We start from the raw sequence: 18,938 nt of genomic DNA on the forward strand, positions 1-18,938 counted from the left end.
CTAGGCCATGAGAGCGAACGTGGAGGCTCCTTTTTCTATTACTTTAATAATATAATAGATTTAGAAATCATACAACTCTAAATTTATCATCAGCCTAAATACATCGTTAGTATACAGCATGTTTTCATCTTCATTGTAGCTTCAGCTAAAAAGCTTTTGACCCTATAAGCATTCTCGTCTTTTTAAAATTTCTCTCCAATTGAGCCGAAAGTGGCATCCAACAAATTATCAGGCTTTTATAGTGTCTTTCAGTCGTGATAGCTTTTTAGATATCTACCATACATATCATGTAGTTAAATTGGCCTATATATTTACTCATGCTATTTACCCCTCTACAGGCAAGCAAGCTAAATGCCCGGTTTTCTCCCAACTAGGGCCAAGCTGTGACAGGGCCAGGGTTCACAATTCCAATGGAAATCGGTCGAATTCTGCGAATTTTCGAGGTTTTGACAAGGCTCGAAACTAGAAGCCGTTTGAGATTTCGATGATCAAATTTGAATTGATAAAAAACAAAAAAATAAAATAAAATCTTATAAACAATATGATATTCATAGAACCTATTAGGACATAAAATTTCGAAAAAAAAGATGTATTCCGTGTATTTACTGAAATTTACAGTAGAAAAGAAAAGAATAACGAATGAAAAAAAAAGAAAAACACTTTCAATTTAATTACCTCTTTTTCTAGTTACCGATTGAAATTTCGATGATTTCACTCGGAATTTTGTCAAAACCGACCGGTTTTCGCAAACTTATCGGTAAACTCAGAGAATTTGTATTCAAATTTTGGTTTATAAAATTTGTTCGGAATCTACCGGCTTTTCACCAGATTTCACGAAAGCCGTCATTCCGCCAAAGCCCGAAATGGAAGGCCATCTCGGAATCGTAAACCCTGGACATGGCTCCCTTAAAAAAAAAGAGGATGTTAGGAGGATTTGTGGGCTTGTTTGGTTTGTTACCGTGCTAAAATTTTAATAATGTCAAAACTTAACTTTTGGTAGCACCAATGTTTTTTTTTTCAATTTATGTGTTATTGGTATCCTTTGCTAGCAAACCAAATGCTAGCCAATGTACTACTTAAAGTGACAGTAATTTAGTATGGCATATTTCGGCATCAACCAAAATGACCCTGAATCCTTACGAAAAAATTCCTATGGAGATTAGGAACGAAAGATTAATGCTTTATATTTCCTTTGAAAATCTTATAAAATGGGCCATTCTAAAGGGAGTTGGTAGGAAAACAAATCCGAGGTCTTTACCTCATGATTTTTTATGCTTATTTTTTTCATGCACATTATTCAATTAAATGACAAAAGAAAAAGGTTGGACACCAAGAAAGGACTTGGTGTCAATGGTTTTAAGAACGAAGAGGTAAATATTTCCCCTGGTAAGGGCGCTCGACAAGGATCGAACCCGGGCCAATGGGGTGCGTGCCAGCGACCCTGCCACTGCGCTACGAGCGCATTTCATTCAATTAAATGACTATTTTGCGACATTCCCGTATGAATTCACAAGGTGAGACATCCTATATAGTTCATTTTTTCTATTTATGTGTTTTTAAAACCATGCGTTTCAGAGGAACTTTCTCTTTACCGGCTTTACATTTGAATTAACTAGTAGGTGCATGCTTGTAACCTATTACCTCCGTCCCAAAATATAAGCACATGCTTGTAACTTATTATCTCCGTCCCAAAATGTAAGCACATGCTTGTAACTTATTACCTCCGTTCCAAAATGTAAGCATTTTTAGCTTACATTTTGGAACGGAGGTAGTAATAAATACTATTTTCAGTCTGTTTAATATTTACTATATTTTCTTATATGATCACAATTAGATCGATGGAGGATGGATTCCCTTTGGAAGAGCTTTAATCATTGTTTGTTTAGTCAACATTTATGCATCTACTTTCCTGCTTTAAGCCTGTCCGTCCACTACCTAAGGTAACCTTTGTAGCCTAATTTCCTTAAAAAATAATTTGTAGCCTAGGGCGATAATGCCATAGAATAACACATTCTCTAATATTCACTGTTCATGATGTTTTTATGTACTCCGTTGTTCAGTAACACATGCATTTGAAAAAACTGGAACCATTTTCTTCTGTGCGCTGTGAATGCAAGAGTCGTTGGTCCCTAAAGTCTTTGCTTGGTACTCCTGGTCAAATCGATCGTTGCTTAACAGGGCAGCATGTGATGTTTATCTGTTAATTAAGGACGAGAACTTTTGTTTAACAGCGACCTTCCTCGTAATGCATCTTTATCTGTGCAGCATGTGCCCAACTCGCCGCCGTTTCTCACCTTACCCAAAAAAAAAAACTACTACTACAAAAACAGTGGATAGATTACCTGCTCACATAATACTCACAGAACAGTGTATATAAACTGTTGACATGAACATGTCCAAATTGTGATGGGGAAAGATGGAGCCTATTCAGCTATCTCCACTTTGATGATATGACCGCTTGCAACAAGGACAATTTTTGACAACCAATTCGATTTTTTTTAAAACAATTATGAAATTTAGTTAGTAGTATGAACAACTAACCAATTTAATTAGTGTTAAATTTGATATTAGTAAATGGTGGTCCCGTTCAAGACTGGCTCCAAACTGCTGGTGGTCCCACGAACCAGTGACAATTGTAAGTTAGGTGGTCCCACTGTCAATGACTATTATAAATTATTAGTAAATTAATTACCTGGCAAAACTAATAACGCAAATATTTTCTGCAAAAACAACCAACATGAGCTGAAGCATCTTGACACCAAAGGCACGTGGGGCCACGTCAAACGAGCGGGGCCACATGTCAGTGGTATACAAGGTTATCACGCTTGGGCTACGTAGCATCCTGCCGTTGCTTCAGCAGATACGAGCTATTCTGAATTCTTTCTGAAAGTACTCTATCTGAAACAGAAAATTAGCGTTACTAGCTGAAAAACTGGAAAAGGTTAGTGAGTAGTGACTGAAGTGACTATGAGCTGGAGTATTTGTTATCCTATCAATAATTTAGTTACCTAACTAACTGTTTGTTTTGTTTTGGAGTAATCATTGATATACAGATATCATTGGACTGCTTTTTTTTTTTCAAATAGATAAGTTGCAGTTACCTCTGCTATGTAAAGCAAACAATTTATACATTGGGCCAAGAATCATCCTCATTTATCCTAAACAAATACTAGTTGTTTTTAATCAGAATTATCGTCTGTCAAGATAATATATTATAAGCTAGTATTACTTTTGTATCTAAATTTGGGCTAGGGATTATCCTCAGCAATTTGATTATCATATTACTTGGTCGTCTTCTACACATGTAAAGCAAAATTTGAGAAACCATTGTATGGTTATGGCAAACCAGTAACTAGAAACCACGTTATTCAAAAGCATTACGCACGGTTAAAAAAACACAATCAAAGTGTGACAACGTAAACAGTCGTGTGTAGATAAAAATTGAAACACGGGTAGCACCGTAGCAGTTCTAGAGCTATAAATGAACTATAAATACTCTACTAAAAAAAAATATGATGCACATATAACAAAAACGGTTTCAAACTAAAACATACCGTGCACATTCATAGTTTAACTCTAATATACCGGACCCACCATTATACTGGTTTACAAGACATGCATTTTATATGATTTCTTACAGACTTTTTTTATCATTTTACCATGTTTAAGTCAAATTCAAAAGCATTAATAAAAGGAGAAGAAAAAACCCACAGCTAAAGGCTATTAGATCAAGAGGAAGGATTTAAAAAACAGGAGCAATATATAAAGGGGAGGAGGTGGAGAAAGGGAGAGGAGGAAGAACAGCAGAAAGCAGGGAGCGGAAAGCCCACCACCTTCCTTGGATCCACAACCCAAACACCCCCACCCCCCACCCCACACACGCCACTCCACCCCCCTCCCCCTCCTCCTCTCTCCCACCCCTCCTCGCGTAGTAGTAGTAGTAGTATTAGTCTATTCGAGTCCTACCAGTAGCTAGCTAAGCAGCCGAGACGGTGGCGGTGGAGGAGGTGGTGGTGGTGGTAGTAGTAGTACGCCGGGGAGAGAGAGCCGTTGCTGCTGCTGTGAGGTGAGGGCGAGATCTAGGAGGGAGGCGTCCATGGGAGCTCGCTGCTCCAAGCTCTCCGTGTGCTGGTGGCCGCCGCACTTCAAGTCGCCGCTGCTTGGTATGGTGCTCTCGCTCTCGCATTGGGTTGGGTTTGGGGGGGGGGGGGAGGGATTTGGTTGCTGGTTTCGGATGTGCGCGTGTTGATGATGGAGTGGGGTTGTTGCGGTGGCGCCCTGCATTTGGGCCTGGTTTTGCTGCGTTTTTTCTGGGGATCTTTTTTTTTTTTTTGGGGGGGGGGGGAACTCGGTTTGCGTCTCTAATTCTCCTGCTTTGGTTTGCGGTCGTGGAGCTGTTGATCCTGCTGGAATTCGCTGTGAAATGGGTCTGATCCAGTGGGTGGTTTTTGTGTGAACGCTCATCAACGATCCCATTTTTTTTTTCACTCTCTCTCTCGCTCTAGCAACCTGTTGCTGATTTGATGTTTTTTTTTGTTTGTTTTTTTTTGTCGGTTGGGTTGACGAATTCGGTTGCTCTTGCGAGTGTTTGGAGTTGGTTGCGTTTGATTCAGTGGGGTAATCTCTTGGCGTCGAGAGCATTGCGACCTCTTCGCGAGAATCCGTGGTTGATTCCGACGCGCGCGTCGTGCTTTTTTGGTGCTGATCCGAGCTATCTGTGTGGTTTTGTTGACGTGCAGAGAATGGCGCCGCCGCGGACGACGGCAGCGGCGTGCCGGTGTTCGCCGAGTACAGCCTCGACGAGCTACGGGTGGCGACCGACGGGTTCTCTCCCGAGCGCATCGTGTCGGAGCACGGCGAGAAGGCGCCCAACGTCGTCTACCGCGGCACCCTCTTCAGCACCGGCCGCACCGTGGCCATCAAGCGCTTCGGCCGCTCTGCCTGGCCCGACTCCCGCCAGTTCTTGGTTCGTGCAGCTTTGCTCCATCTGCATCAGTGCTTGCCTTGCCTTCGCCGCTTCGATTGAATGGCTCCGTTCTTGCGTGTGTGTGTGTGCAGGAGGAGGCGAGGGCTGTCGGGCAGCTGCGGAGTGTCCGGCTGGCCAACCTGATCGGCTGCTGCTGCGAGAATGGCGAGCGGCTGCTCGTCGCGGAGTTCATGCCGCACGAGACCTTGGCAAAGCATCTCTTCCACTGTATGTGTTTGGTGCTCACCTTTTTTTTCTTCTTGTTCTATACTAGCTGCAGCTACATATTGGGCTTTGGCAAATGTTGTTTCCGATTTGGTAGTACAAATGTAGGCATCAAAGATGATAAGATTGGGCCCCTTATTTAAGGATGGATGTGTTTTTGTCACCTGAATCTAATGTTGAATTGTTGCTTTCAGTTGGAGACGGTTGAAGTAATTCCTTCAACAAACTCTTTTTGCTGTTTCTTTTGTCTGGTCCTACATTTGTTCTTCTGGGTTAACTAGAAATTAATGCATTTATTCTTCTATAAATGCTTGTTATTAGTGTTCTGTTTGGAGTACTACACTAGTAGTTGGCATCAAGATGTTTTCATTATTTATTGCCTTTCTAGAATATATATCCAACTCAATTGCATCTAAGGTTCTTAGTATGGGTTATGGTAAATTGGAGAGCTTTTGCCTCCTGTTGCATTTAACGTTTTCAGTAGGAGTAGACACTTTGCATTTGGATTATCTACATTTTGCGCTCATGGTGGTTATCCTTGGCAGGGGAGACAAAGCCATTGAGCTGGGCAATGAGGGTACGAGCTGCATTCTATGTGGCTCAGGCATTGGAGTACTGCAGTAGCAAAGGGAGAGCTCTCTACCATGATCTGCATGCATACAGGGTTCTCTTTGATGTGGTGAGTCAGTACCTGTGCTACTTAGTAACTTCTTAGCTTGGGCTTCCAGTAATAAGGCATGTAATGTTTTGATGATAAATCATAGGATGGTAACCCCAGACTGTCGTGCTTCGGTCTGATGAAGAACAGCAGGGATGGGAAGAGCTATAGTACCAATTTGGCTTTCACGCCTCCTGAGTACCTTAAGACTGGTATGTGTTGTGCATACAAGCAAGTTTTTTTCTGTGAGTTATGCATTTCATGAATTTTATTTGTTAATGTTTGATCATGAAGTAAGGACTTGTAATATGAGCGTAATATGAGCTAACTCTTAGACACTTGTTGAGTATGTCCATGTTCTTTGCTAGTTATTTTCCCCAGTGGGGTAAATCATTCTATGCAAATGTTATTGCTGGGTTTCCATTGTTTATTTTTAGCTATTCACACCTTGTTTATTTTTAGCTATGGTACCATGGTTATGAACCACAGACATTAGGCAACAACGTAAGCTGCACGGACTTGTTTTTCATGAAGGGATAGTATTTAGCATTCGACCTCTCTCATAGTGAAGCAACAGAATTCTGTGTTGCAAAATCTACCTCGTTTTCTTATGACTTTGTCCATCAAAGACACAGTCTCTATTTCTTTACTAACCACTACATTTTCTGCAGGCAGAGTAATTCCAGAGAGTGTGGTGTACAGTTTTGGTACTATCTTGCTTGATCTCCTAAGTGGAAAACATATCCCACCAAGCCATGTAAGTTATCTATCCTTCCTGCTTTTCTGCTTACCCAAGATAAGTATTCACTTTGCTTGGTTTTGCTGTAGGCGCTTGACCTTATAAGAGGAAAAAATTACCTGGTGTTGATGGACTCTTGCTTAGAAGGCCATGTCTCCAGCTCTGATGGAACTGAGTTGATACGATTAGCATCCCGTTGCTTGCAGTATGAAGGTCGTGACCGGCCAAACCTGAAATCGGTGGTGTCTGCTCTTGGAAACCTCCAGAAAGATGCTTCTGTAATGTTTCTTTTTCTTGCTACTTTCTAGACTAGTAACAGTATTGTGTAATATTGAAAAAGCTGCAGGAAAAAAACTCCACACAATCGTTTGATAACTATTTTGTCTTCTGTCAACGTGCTACCTTTGCTTTTCATTTGATATTATGTTAGCATAAATGGTTTTTTGAAGTATGCGCCAACTCATCTTTCTCCTTATTAATGTGTCGCGCCTGCCAGCTTAATATTTCTTACTCGATGTTTAATTGTCTGTGCAGGCTCCTTCACATGCTTTACTAGGCATACAACATGATAAGGAAAATACAGAGCGAATTTCGTTATCTGCTATAGCGAAAGTTTATGCCAGAGCAGACCTTGATGAGGTTCATGAGATGCTGGAGAATGATGGATATTGTGAGGATGAAAGAGCAACATTCGAGGTATTAACTTTTTGTCAGTTAAGCTTATCATAATGAAATATTCTTGTTGGTACCATAGATCCTTCCCTAACTCATTGCTGCCATTTCCCTAAAAAGGAATAAACTGCCGGAACTTATTACTACATTATTGTCATCTTGGAATATTTCAATTGTGTAGATGAAACAAAATATGTTGAAAGCCCACACATTTTGTGGCATAGGATAGGAAGAAAGTAGATGGTCTATGTTGATGCCCATGCTCTTCGACCAATGAAACCTAATGGTTAGCTCATGTTTTAAGTGCCATTCTTTTGAGCTCGAGGCTAAACTTTTAACTAGTTTGACCATGCTTATTTTTATTGCTCTATAGGTCTGAAAGTACAATAGAACATTTATGTATCTTTTGAAGATATATTATACATCCATCAGTTGACCTGTAATATATCCCATACAAAACTTAACTTCTCACCATGTTGGCTGGTCCAAGTTTTTTTAACGTGAAGGTTTTCCATGTTTTCGCACTGCTCCCGTTCATATCTGACCCATACCTTAAAAATTTGGTGTATATAACAGGTATCTTTCCATTCCTGGACTGGCCAACAAGTATCTGATAGTATTCTTGTCAAGAAACATGGAGACAGTGCTTTTCAATCCAAGGATTTTGCGACTGCAGTTGAGTGCTACTCAAGGGTATGTATTAGAGTATCAAATGTTGTCCATGAATCTAATTCACTTTCCTGTATCTATACTCTGTTTTCGATAGCCTCGCTGCTTGTACATTAACAATTACTTTTCCTCAAATTAAGATTATGGTTAAAAAAACTGTGTTCCTGATTGATTTTCAGGTTGCTAAGCTGTGTTTTTAAACATTTTGCAGTTCATTGACACTGGTGTAATGGTGTCTCCGACTATGCTGGCACGACGAAGTTTCGTATACATGGTGCTCGGCAAGCTGCAAGAAGGCCTTGCGGATGCAAAGAAAGCAGCAGACATATCTCCTGAGTGGCCTACTGCACACTACCTTCAAGGGATGGCATATCTCGCCATGGGAATGGAGCCTGAAGGGCATGAAGAACTCAAGCAAGGCGCCGCTTTGGAAGCTGAAAGGAATGCTAGATAGAGATGAACTGTATAGCCCTCAAACATGATGTGATGCCTCCTCTCTTCTGTACCTAGATCGCCTGCATTTTGGGTGTCCTCCAGTGCTTTGCCACCAATAGGGCTGTTTTTTGGTCTTCCCTAACTTGTATTGGTATTTCCAGTGGTTTTACAACTCCTAGGTTGGCTGTTATGACACCTCCAATATATTCATAAGTACAAAAAATGGGCAACTAGCATTCAAATAGCAAACCGTGGATGTGAGATTGTAAAGCTTTAATGTTATTTCGTCACAATTCATGTATATACACAACTTGCAGACTTTTCTGAGGCGTCAAGAGTTAAAGACTGTTGTGAGTAATCAGCCATTTTTCATGCGTGTTCCAGTGCAACTGTGCAAATACCCGATGTTCTTTTTCTGATTAGTAGAACACGTATAACGTATTCTTGATGCTATAGCACCGGTAAATAATCATTCTATGGCTTAATGCTATCATTATTTTAGCCAATTAATGGCTGAGAAAAGTAGGGGAGTCATATATGGTACCAATTTTCTTTAAAACAGGAGTTCAAACAGTATTAAACTAGATGGTTACCCAGGCGTTGATACAGAAGAATTATGTTATAGTATAGTAGATAGTAGATACAAGTTCTACAATTTTCTTTCTTACCTACTATACTATTTTTTCCATGTGTTAATATATTTTTATACCTTTATCAATTACTATTTTTTTCATGTGTTTATATATTTTTATACTGTTATCAATTACCCAAAGGTTAATGATTAGGCTGTATAGTGTCTTTTGGAGAAAGAGATGCAATTTACATTCTAGATGAATCATTCAAAGGCTAAAAACAATTAAGATGATGTGGCTTCATAAGTAGAGTGAATTAACATTAACTACACTTAGTATATATAGGATTATTTATCTGTTTGTAAGAAAATTTTCTTGCGATTTTTCCAGAAAACCACACATGGCTGCATTTGGATTGCAAAGACTAACACTGGGTCCTCCAGTTCGCTTTAAACATGACTTAAACAAAGCAAAAGGTTAGAACAGTCCAGAATAAATTGTCTCAACGGACAGATATTCAGACAGGCAAGTATAACAAAAGAGAGCATCATTTCGCAGCAAAAATCGTCGTCTAGCTGTACCAAATTATTATAGGCATGTGGCCTGTTCATGATTCAGGGAGAAGGTACACCATTGGAAAGGAACATTGCAATTTCTTTTCGGGCAATCCATTAGTCGGTCACACTCACTCGTGCTGTGTACTTCTGGCAATCGGTAACATTCTAAAACCAATGTGGAGAAACATAGCGACAATGGTCTGGCCTAATGCTTCTACTGCTTCTCGCCTCACATCTGAGGCCGGTTACCGAGCATCTGACCTACCATATTAGTTACCTGAAAAAGATTTTAACCCAAAGTTAGACTTAGTGGCGTTGGTAATTTGGTACAAATGGAAATAAATTGATACAAATAGAAATAAATTGATACAAATAGAGCAAAATTAACCCAACAGTCATTTCAAATGAATCGGGAAAATAGTATTCAGTGTTCAGACGAGGGGAAAACTCGAAATAGAAAAACATGTGCTCTGCATGGATTTCAACCACTGCCTATATGTCCAACTATACAAGGCGTGAAGATCTATGGAACTCATATTCAATGACATTTGTTCAAGGATGAACCCTATGATTTAGTAAGATGATCTAAATTCTCTGGATGGAGATCAGATGCACTAAAAAGATGACTTTCTTCACAACACAAAGTAGGAAAGACAGTCATGATACATATTCAGCATGTTACCACCAAGCTAACTATTGCTATAAAAACTCCAGACATCTGAATCAGCATCAAGCATGACAGCAAATATATAATTATCAGTTAACTTGCCTGCCAGTACTTCGAAACACATCGATCAATGCAACTGTTCTCACCCATATTGAGCTCAGCTTCTTTATACCTGTTGAAATAGAACAAATCCCAGGGGAAAATGCACAGTTAATTCAACAGATGATAGTTACTAGAGAACAAGACACATGATGAATAGAAATGCCCAATATTGGTCACCTTAGTTGAAATATATTGATATAGATATATTCTTTACCAGCAATATTTTAGTCTATCATCCCACAACCATGTATGAGAATGCTAATTGAAACCAAACAGAAGGATGAGAAAATAACAGCATGAAACGGATAACTCAGCTATGTGAAACTTAACCAGACGATATGTACCTTTTCTCAATGCACTTGTCAAAACAAGTCTGTGTAAGTCTGCATAAAGGAAAAGGACACAAAGGCGTCAAATTAGTGCCAAAAAGATGACCAGGAGTGATGTGGGCTACTGGGCCAATCAAAATTACCACTCAATAAGATACTTAAATACTAGAATCGCACAAAGCATCTCAGTACAAACAAGGGAGAACGTTGCTAAAATATACCTGGGCCTAAAAATATATTAACTACCTGCCCGCAGAAACTTAACATTGCTAATGCCAACCTAATTGATCACTTCTATTTATCACCGAAAATATTGGGTGCTAACAGATAGTATAGGAAGTACAACTTGCCAGTAACTACAGATATGCGATATATAAACCACGGAAGTTCTATATTACGCTGCCAGTACAAGGATGAAAACTAATAGCCCAGTGTTAACATCGTTGGCCAGATAATAATATCTCACTCTAGTTCTTAAAAAAAATAAAGATATCTCACTCTCACTGTAATTAGATTGACAGAAACTAAGTTTGTTTAATGCTTTACTTCTTGAAAGATTCGTGATATCAGAAGTCCCAGATAGTAGCAATTAGCAAAGCATACAAGGAGTGTATCACTCACCGGTTGAAAAGATCGACCCGGTACTCCATCTCCTTCTCCATCATCCCGAACATCTGCCCAGCCACAGAACCACGACTTCAATCGCACCACGAACTTTATATCGACAAAAAAAAAAGAAAAACAAAATGCAGAGGAAAGATGGACGCACACACACCTGCTCCTTCTCCAACTGGGTCGGCTCGGGTTTCGCCGCCATAATTGCTGCTCTTTGCTCCTCAACTGCAAAGCAGGAAACCTAAGGAACCCATACCCCCAAATTGCAGGCAAACGAACCGCTCGAGGAAGGAGAAGAGGAGGGAAGCTTACCCGGAAGGAGAAAAGGCCGGAGATCTCGCGATGCGGCGGTGGGAATTGAGATGCCGCGAAGAGCAGCGCGCCTCCAGAAGAGAAGAAGACCTGATGAACCCTTCCCCCAATTCTAGGGTTTTGTTCTCAAGCGGAGGAACCAAAACAGCCACGTTTTTATGGGCCGCATCCTCATGGGCCTCACGGCCCGAATGATACTCACCGACAACTTGGGCCCACCTGTGAGCACCGGGTAATGTTTTTTAAGTTTTTTTCAGAAATCCAAACTCTTCTCGTGTCAAAAAAAAAAAAAAAATCCAAACTCTTCTCTCTCGTCTCGTCGCGGAGGAGGCCATGAGCTTGGCTTATCCGCTCCTCCGCCTCCCATGCCGCTGCTCGCTGGCGGCGGCGGCGGTGCCGGCGCCGCCGAGGGCGTCGCCTGGGCCTACTATATCGGTGTCTATGTCCGTGGATGGGGGTGAGGGGGAGCTGACGGGGAGGGAGAGGCGGAAGCAGCGGGGGGAGAGGCGGGAGCTGCGGGCGCGGGACTGGAAGGAGGAGGTGCAGGAGCGGCTCATCCACGAGCCGGCGCGGCGGCGGAAGAAGCCACCCAAGAGGACGTGGAGGGAGAACCTCAACCTCGACTTCCTCGCCGAGCACGGCCCGCAGTGGTGGCTCGTGCGCGTCTCCATGGCGCCCGGCACCGACTACGTCGACCTCCTCACCAAGGCGATCTCACGACGGTACCCGGAGCTCTCGTTCAAGGTCTCTCGTCTATCCTCTTCTCCTCTCAGAAGTTAACAAATTATTTGCTTCTGTGCAGCGGAAGCATTCCGCTGAACATTGTACATTCGAATTATATCTGCTTGTTGGTCTGTGCAATATGTTGTTAGATGTCAGATGTGCCAATTATATTAGATTATGAGCAACATTAGGACGCAAATTACTGGCATTGTTAGAAATGTTAGATTTAACATGAAAAATCTTATCGTTACACTATCATGTGTTGTAGGTGATTGGTCATAAGATGCCTGCTGAAATGCATATGATAAACTTAATCTGTTGGTAGTGAAAATTAGTCGTTTGTTATATCCATTTAACCTTTTCCGGTTCCTGTTAATGTAAAACTGTAGCTGTGGTTAGTTCGGTAACTTAGTACCCCCAATGTGCAGTGTTGTGCTACTGAATGGATTTATTTGCATGCCTTGCTTTCAGTACTATATGTCTGACAAAATATTTGCAGATTTATAATCCATCCATCCAAGTCAAGAAGAGACTGAAAAATGGTTCAATCAGTACCAAATCAAAGCCTTTGCATCCCGGGTTGGTCTTTCTGTATTGCACCTTGAACAAGGAAGTTCATGACTTCATTAGGGACACTGAAGGTTGTTATGGTTTTATTGGAGCTACAGTTGGCTCTATGTGGGTATTCTTCATTTGATAGCTTCTGAATTAGCATTTATATTTTTTTAGATGTTCCTATTCTTGTTGAAATTAGCTTTGATTTTATGGCTGTTTTTTTTTTTTTTGGAAAAACTACCTCAATATCTCATCCTGGATTTCTTTAGGTTAACTTGAAAGTTGAAATTTTAGGTTGCAGATATGTCAAAGCAAATATTACTTGCCATCTATAAGTTGAGAGTCATCCTTTAACCCCACAAGGTGACTGACATGCATCACACCATGTTTCCTCAAAACCATAAGCTACTTGGTTAGTTATTATCTGGATTTCATCAGAGTGAAAGTAGCAATCTTCGTTCAAAGGCAATAACTGACTGTAGTTGTAAAAGTGCAAATTATAGAAGATGGAAAGTCTAAGATCAGAATATAGCAAAGTACATTATCCATTTCCTTCTTTCTAATATCATCTTTTCATTTGTGCCTACCTTCACGCTATATTTTTGTAATGCAGCAAAAGGCAGATTAAAAAGCCTAAACCTATTCCAGTTGAAGAAGTTGAATCGATTATTAGGGAAGAAAAGGAGGAGCAAGAGAGAGTTGACAGAGAGTTTGAAGAAATGGAAAATGGAGGAATTGTCGAGTCTTTCAACAAACCCGTTGAAGATTCTGAACTCATGCTAATGAATAAGATCAAGAGACAGTTTAAGAAACCAATCTCAAAAGGTGGCAGCAACCACAATGCTTTTACGCCTGGTGCTAGTGTTCATGTTCTATCTGGGCCTTTTGAAGGCTTCACTGGTTCACTCCTGGAAGTGAATCGCAAAAATAAGAAGGTTAGGCTGATGATAATTCCATCTAAGAACATCGCAAAAATCAGTGAATTAATTGTATGGTAATTTTCCATTACCTATTCTTCCAATATTGCTTGATTATCTAAGAACATGTTATATATGTACCTCCCACAGGCCACTCTTCAGTTGACACTTTTTGGGAAGGAGAGCTTTGTGGATCTAGATTTTGATCAAATTGAGGCAGTTGATACTTGATGGTGAAAAAAAGTATGATCACTGACCCAATGAATTCTGGTTTTCCTAGCAATAGCATTATGAACTAATACTTTCCAAGAATCATGGCTCCTGAGTAATGAGCATGCCTAAGCGTCTGCCATTCTGGTTGCATCAGGTGGTCAGGAAAGCAATAACTTAGGAAGTACTAGTAGTACTTCTATAGCAAGCAGGAAGTTAGCATACAAGTTAGATTTTCATATGTTTCATGTACGAATGGGCTGAGAAAGAAATGATTTACATGCACAGTATGTGATTTTATCATTTCTGTGACAGACTCCAGAGTCCCCAGGTTATAGGATAGAACTTATGTTCTATTATTGTGCTGCAATTATTCATGCAACCCAATCTAAGTAAATCAAGTTTAGTTACGATACTAACAATACATAAATTTACTGCTCTAGAAAATGTTAGGACATCTCCAATTTCCATCATATAGGACATTGCTTCTTGGCATAATATTTTGCCTTTTTTCTTAACAGCCATTCAAAAAGAATATTTTGATAACTGTTTAGCTCCCCCACACTATAGCCGCAGGAGAGGTTGTTTCTGATTTTATGGGTTTATATCCTCCTTCCATAAGTTTGTGTTTCTTGTCTGAGCAGAAGTCTTGCGGATCATTAGCTTTGATCAATACAGCTGGGGCCTGGAGGAAATAGCTAAGATTGAATCCATTTAACTTTGAGTAACTACCGTGACAAAACTGTTAGCATACGGGCTACCTCAAGAACTGACCTGTAAGTTTTCTTTTCACTAACAAGTATAGTATTTCATACTAGGCGACCGGGTTTTGACGTTTCCATTTCTGATGAAAGAATATTTATAATGTTTTACAGGAGTTACATGACCACATGAGGGCTAGATTTGTCGGACAAGGAAAGTCATGTAGAAAACAAGGTTCAAACTTTTTAGGTTGGTATTTTTAGATGCATAGGCTATTCATTTCAAAATTTTGGTTCGTACCTACATTTATCAATAAATTCAATAAAAGAAGAACAATTCTTTGCACAAGGGTTTTGTTCTTATGAGCATTTAGATCCCCAGTGTCACTTCACCATGTGTATTAGGCTATCTTCGTGTTCCACTTTGCTTCTTTCTTTGTTGATTCCTTAGCTACGAGATCACTTTGGAGAAAGACCCAATTCATCTTTTATTAAATTGTTTAGGCAAAAGCTTCTGAGAACAAAGGGATCTGCTTCTTCCCCTTTTCTTTTACTGTAGTTTCTGGAGATCTGTTTGCGAAAGACAAACTGTGCATTTCTTCACCTGAACAGCTCTATCATGCAACATGTTTTCATGCTTTTAAAAGGCACAATACCTTGATCTGAACAAGATACAAATTCATTCTTTTGATGAATATACATTGAGCAACATACTGTTCTTTCCTTGTGTACCATGCCTAATGTTTTTAAATTGCAGAAAATCTATCTAAACAGATCTAGCCTGTCCTCTGCCCAGCAAGAATGATCTAGTAGCCTTCAACTTCTTCAATTAACAGACTAATAGCAACACATCATAAATGCCAATTAAGGATAGTACTTCTTTGATGTCATGTGACAACTACTACCACATCTTCTGAATGATAGAGTGCCTTCTTAATTATCCATCATACTCAAGCCCACATCTTGCGATGATCATACTGATAGTACACATGACCCAGCTAATACTCCAGTACCAACCCCTACTTTGACTAAATAATAGTAATAGTACAACATGATCATACACCCAATTCTCTTACCCATGGATTACTTCAGATAAGAGGTTGCTAAAATGCTAAATAGAACAGTAAGTAGACTAAATGGTTCATCCTTCATTTCTGGAGTAATCCAAGTCTATTACACATGTAATTAAGCAGCTACTACTACAACACTTGCTTCCACCAATCAACTACTCCAGCTAAGGAAGAGGCGATCCGTGCATTGCGTATCCTGTCACGGTCGGCCACCGCGCGGCACGAGGTAGACCCGGGCTCGCACCACGGCGCCATTGCCCAGCCGGAAGCCGGGCGCCACGGCGAACCCGACGACCATGCCGGCGGCGCCGCCGCCGCGCCCGCCGGCGACGCTCTCCATGTAATCCGGGTGGAACTCGGCGCCGCGGCCGGCCTCGAAGTGGCTGGGCGGCGTCTCGAGCGCGAACGCCAGCAGGTGCAGCATCCACACCGCCTTCGCGGCGCGCAGGAACTCCCCGTAGAATGGCGTCCGCGGGTGCGCGCCGCCCTCCACCGCCCTCCGGTGCTCGCCGTCGCCGAGGACGGCCTGCTCCACGCGCGGCGGGAGGAGCGCCGCGAACTTGCTCGCGGCGTAGCGGCCGAAGGGGCAGGTCGGGAGGAGGCCCAGGAGCTCGGCGGGCTCCATGCCCCGCATGTCGCGGAACTGCGTGTACCGCTCCCGCCGGAACGCGGCGGGGTCGAGCAGCGAGGAGAGGGAGCCGTCGAGGTAGAAGGATTCGTGCTCGAAGCCGACGAGGAGGACGCGGGTGACGTGCGCCTCGAGCGCGTGCTTGGCCAGCTGCGGCGAGGACACCGGGATCTTGGTGAGGGACCGGGTCGCCGCCGCGAGGTCAAGCCCCGCCGCGCGCATCAGCTGGAGGAGGTGCCCCGCGAACGCCCGGATCGCGGCGCGGGCCTGCTCGGCGCAGGCGGCGAACAGCTCCGCGGTCGGGGCGCCGCCGCCGCCGCCGGAGGCATTGTGCTTGGAGGGGTGGTGGCGTGAGTTGCGGCGGTTGCTCGCGACGGCGAGCTTCTCCTTGAGGCCATCGACCTCGGCCTGCTTGGCTTGGAGCTGGCGGCGGAGGTCGTCGAGCGCGGCCTCGTACGGCGCGACGGCCTCGCGGAGCGGCGGCGCGGTGGGGATGGGGCCGGGGATGTGCCCCCCCGTGGCGACGGAGCGGCGGAAGCGGTCGCGGAGCCGCGCGAGGTGGCGGAGCTTGGCGACGACGGCGGCGTCGGCGCTCCGCATCTTGTCGGGGTCCCAGGGGCAGTGTGCCCCCTGGAGGTCAGAGTACGCGCGGCGCACGCCGGAGACCGCGTCGAACACCTCCGCCATGAGCGTCTCCGCCTCCCTCGCCCGCTCAGCCCCACTCGCCGCCACCGCCGCCGCCGCCTTCACCTTCCTCTTCTCCTCCCAGATCTTCAGATTCTCCTCATCCTCCTCCTCCCCACCCTCACCACCATCCTCCCCCTCATCATCAGCCTCCGCCTCCGCCTCCGCCTCCTCGGAAGAAGAGGGAGTGCGCCGCCGCTCGCCACCGGCCCCCGAGATGGCGTCAGCGAAGGGGTCGTCGTCGTCGTCGTCGTCGAAGTCGGTGTCGCCGGAGTCGCTGACCGCGTAGCTGCCGGGGAGGCGGTTGGAGAGGCAGGAGGTGGCGACGCGGTGGATCAGATCGCCAATGGTGACAGCCTTGTTCGCCATTTCTTGATTGATGGGCAAACAGCCGCAGCAGCTGCGACTGTGCGAGACGAGACGAGTGACGAGGTGGGGCGTGTGTGAATTTAAGAGGAGGGGAGGCCAAGCCAAACACCCGAACAAAATGGGAGACAGATGCTCTGCGCAAACATGGAGGTCAGCCAGATGCAGACAAGGCAGTGAGCTGGGAAGCTCAGGCTCAATACTATTTAACCTCACCACCAATTCCCTCGGCTAAACAACCACCATTCAAACGATGCTAATGAGCCACTAATCTCCACTTTAAAACCAGCATTCTAGTACCAACACACATCAGCATAGGAGTAGTAGTGTACTCCCTCCGTTCTTAAAAAAAAAGAATCTAGGACTAGATGTGACATATTCCAGTATAACAAATCTAAACAGACGTATGTCTTTTTGTTGTACTAGAATGTGCCACTTTACTAGGTTGATTTTTTATGGGACGAATGGAATAGTGTGTTAGCAAGGGGCATTGCTTCGGTTTCCTTGATGCAAACTACTGCAGTAAATATGTAGGCTACACTGTAAGTTTGATCATATGTCTCCATGATCAAAGTGCGAGTCAACCGAAGTTTTATGTTACGAGCTGTGATAATGTGGTATGACTTTCTTTTCTTTAGTGTTATGGTAGCCCGGATTATGCGGCTGAGCATGTGATCAATGCATTCATCTACCAGACGCCTGCTTGGTCTGGGCAAGTGGATAGCTTAACCTCTTTTGACCTTTCCAACCGTGAAAAGCACTTGTTGTAATGTACTAATCGAGACCATTTGCTCTGCGAAACATGCAGACCAGCCAGATGCGAATGAATGTAGGTTTTCACCCAGTATGGTGATGATGGGCACCGGCAGATAGAGCACCGTACCAGCGAGGAAGGCCCCATAGATAAGGCGGAGCGTGATGAGACAATGGCGAGTAGCAACACCTAACGCCATAGGAGGAGAAGAAATAGATGGAGAGAGGGGTTAAAGTACAAAAATAGATTTCCTGATATTTTCGTTAAAATCTTTCCTTAGTTCCAACTAATTTTTTGAATTCAAATCCAAATACGTTCAGATATTTTCCAAAAAAAAAAAGCACACTAGTAGAAAATACAAATGATGTGCTGAATCATCTCTTTCTTCGACGGCCCGCTTTTCCTCTCTCCTTTTTCGGCCCTAGCGAACCAGCTGGCTCAGCCCATCTCTCCTTTCCTTCACCGGCACGGCCCTAGCGTGGCCTTTCATCTGTTTTTCTTTTTCTGCACGGGCCACATGCTCACATCTGGGCTGGAGTAACACAGGATGAGAAGAGAAGAGCGCCGGCGCATGGTGTACTTGTTGCTCTCGCGGTCTCGCCTCTTGCGATTGGAGCGTCACAAACAGCACATCTCTGGATCGTCATCCATGCCAATCAGATGGCAGCACCAACGAGTAGTAGATCCAATAGAATAATAAGAAGATGAGAGCCACGAACAACAACAAAAAGAATCGGAGAGAAACAATAGTATTTGATATTTACCATCTCTACTATTATAAAAATTAAAGATGTTTTTACCGGTATTTTGGT

The 18,938-nt window shown here is 43.1% G+C and overlaps 4 protein-coding genes across 4 annotated transcripts; 2 read left to right on the forward strand and 2 right to left on the reverse strand.

Moving 5' to 3' along the window:
• The first annotated feature begins 3,791 nt into the window (after positions 1 to 3,791).
• Positions 3,792 to 8,722, forward strand: LOC4334630 (serine/threonine-protein kinase BSK5). Its single transcript, XM_015773004.3, has 10 exons — positions 3,792 to 4,163; positions 4,740 to 4,966; positions 5,059 to 5,194; positions 5,737 to 5,870; positions 5,956 to 6,061; positions 6,521 to 6,606; positions 6,678 to 6,866; positions 7,123 to 7,284; positions 7,837 to 7,953; positions 8,141 to 8,722. Exons 1-10 carry the CDS (start codon positions 4,097 to 4,099, stop codon positions 8,381 to 8,383), a joined length of 1,467 nt encoding a protein of 488 aa, XP_015628490.1. The 5' UTR covers positions 3,792 to 4,096; the 3' UTR covers positions 8,384 to 8,722.
• A 764-nt stretch (positions 8,723 to 9,486) lies between these two features.
• Positions 9,487 to 11,610, reverse strand: LOC4334631 (mitochondrial import inner membrane translocase subunit TIM10). The gene is made up of 6 exons (XM_015773381.3): positions 11,519 to 11,610; positions 11,367 to 11,431; positions 11,213 to 11,265; positions 10,607 to 10,645; positions 10,263 to 10,332; positions 9,487 to 9,770 (listed from the first exon to the last, which is right to left on the reverse strand). Exons 2-6 carry the CDS (start codon positions 11,406 to 11,408, stop codon positions 9,723 to 9,725), a joined length of 252 nt encoding a protein of 83 aa, XP_015628867.1. The 5' UTR covers positions 11,409 to 11,431; positions 11,519 to 11,610; the 3' UTR covers positions 9,487 to 9,722.
• A 182-nt stretch (positions 11,611 to 11,792) lies between these two features.
• LOC4334632 (uncharacterized) lies at positions 11,793 to 14,973 on the forward strand. The gene is made up of 6 exons (XM_015772471.3): positions 11,793 to 12,262; positions 12,741 to 12,919; positions 13,410 to 13,731; positions 13,864 to 13,956; positions 14,568 to 14,699; positions 14,799 to 14,973. The coding sequence occupies exons 1-4, from the start codon at positions 11,852 to 11,854 to the stop codon at positions 13,942 to 13,944; spliced, it is 993 nt and encodes a 330-aa protein (XP_015627957.1). The 5' UTR covers positions 11,793 to 11,851; the 3' UTR covers positions 13,945 to 13,956; positions 14,568 to 14,699; positions 14,799 to 14,973.
• A 709-nt stretch (positions 14,974 to 15,682) lies between these two features.
• On the reverse strand, positions 15,683 to 17,428 carry LOC4334633 (protein GRAVITROPIC IN THE LIGHT 1). The gene has a single exon (XM_015772470.3). It carries the CDS (start codon positions 17,373 to 17,375, stop codon positions 15,894 to 15,896), a length of 1,482 nt encoding a protein of 493 aa, XP_015627956.1. The 5' UTR covers positions 17,376 to 17,428; the 3' UTR covers positions 15,683 to 15,893.
• Positions 17,429 to 18,938: the final 1,510 nt, after the last annotated feature.

This window comes from Oryza sativa, chromosome 3 (genome assembly GCF_034140825.1).
Source record: "Oryza sativa Japonica Group chromosome 3, ASM3414082v1".
NCBI lineage: Eukaryota > Viridiplantae > Streptophyta > Magnoliopsida > Poales > Poaceae > Oryza > Oryza sativa.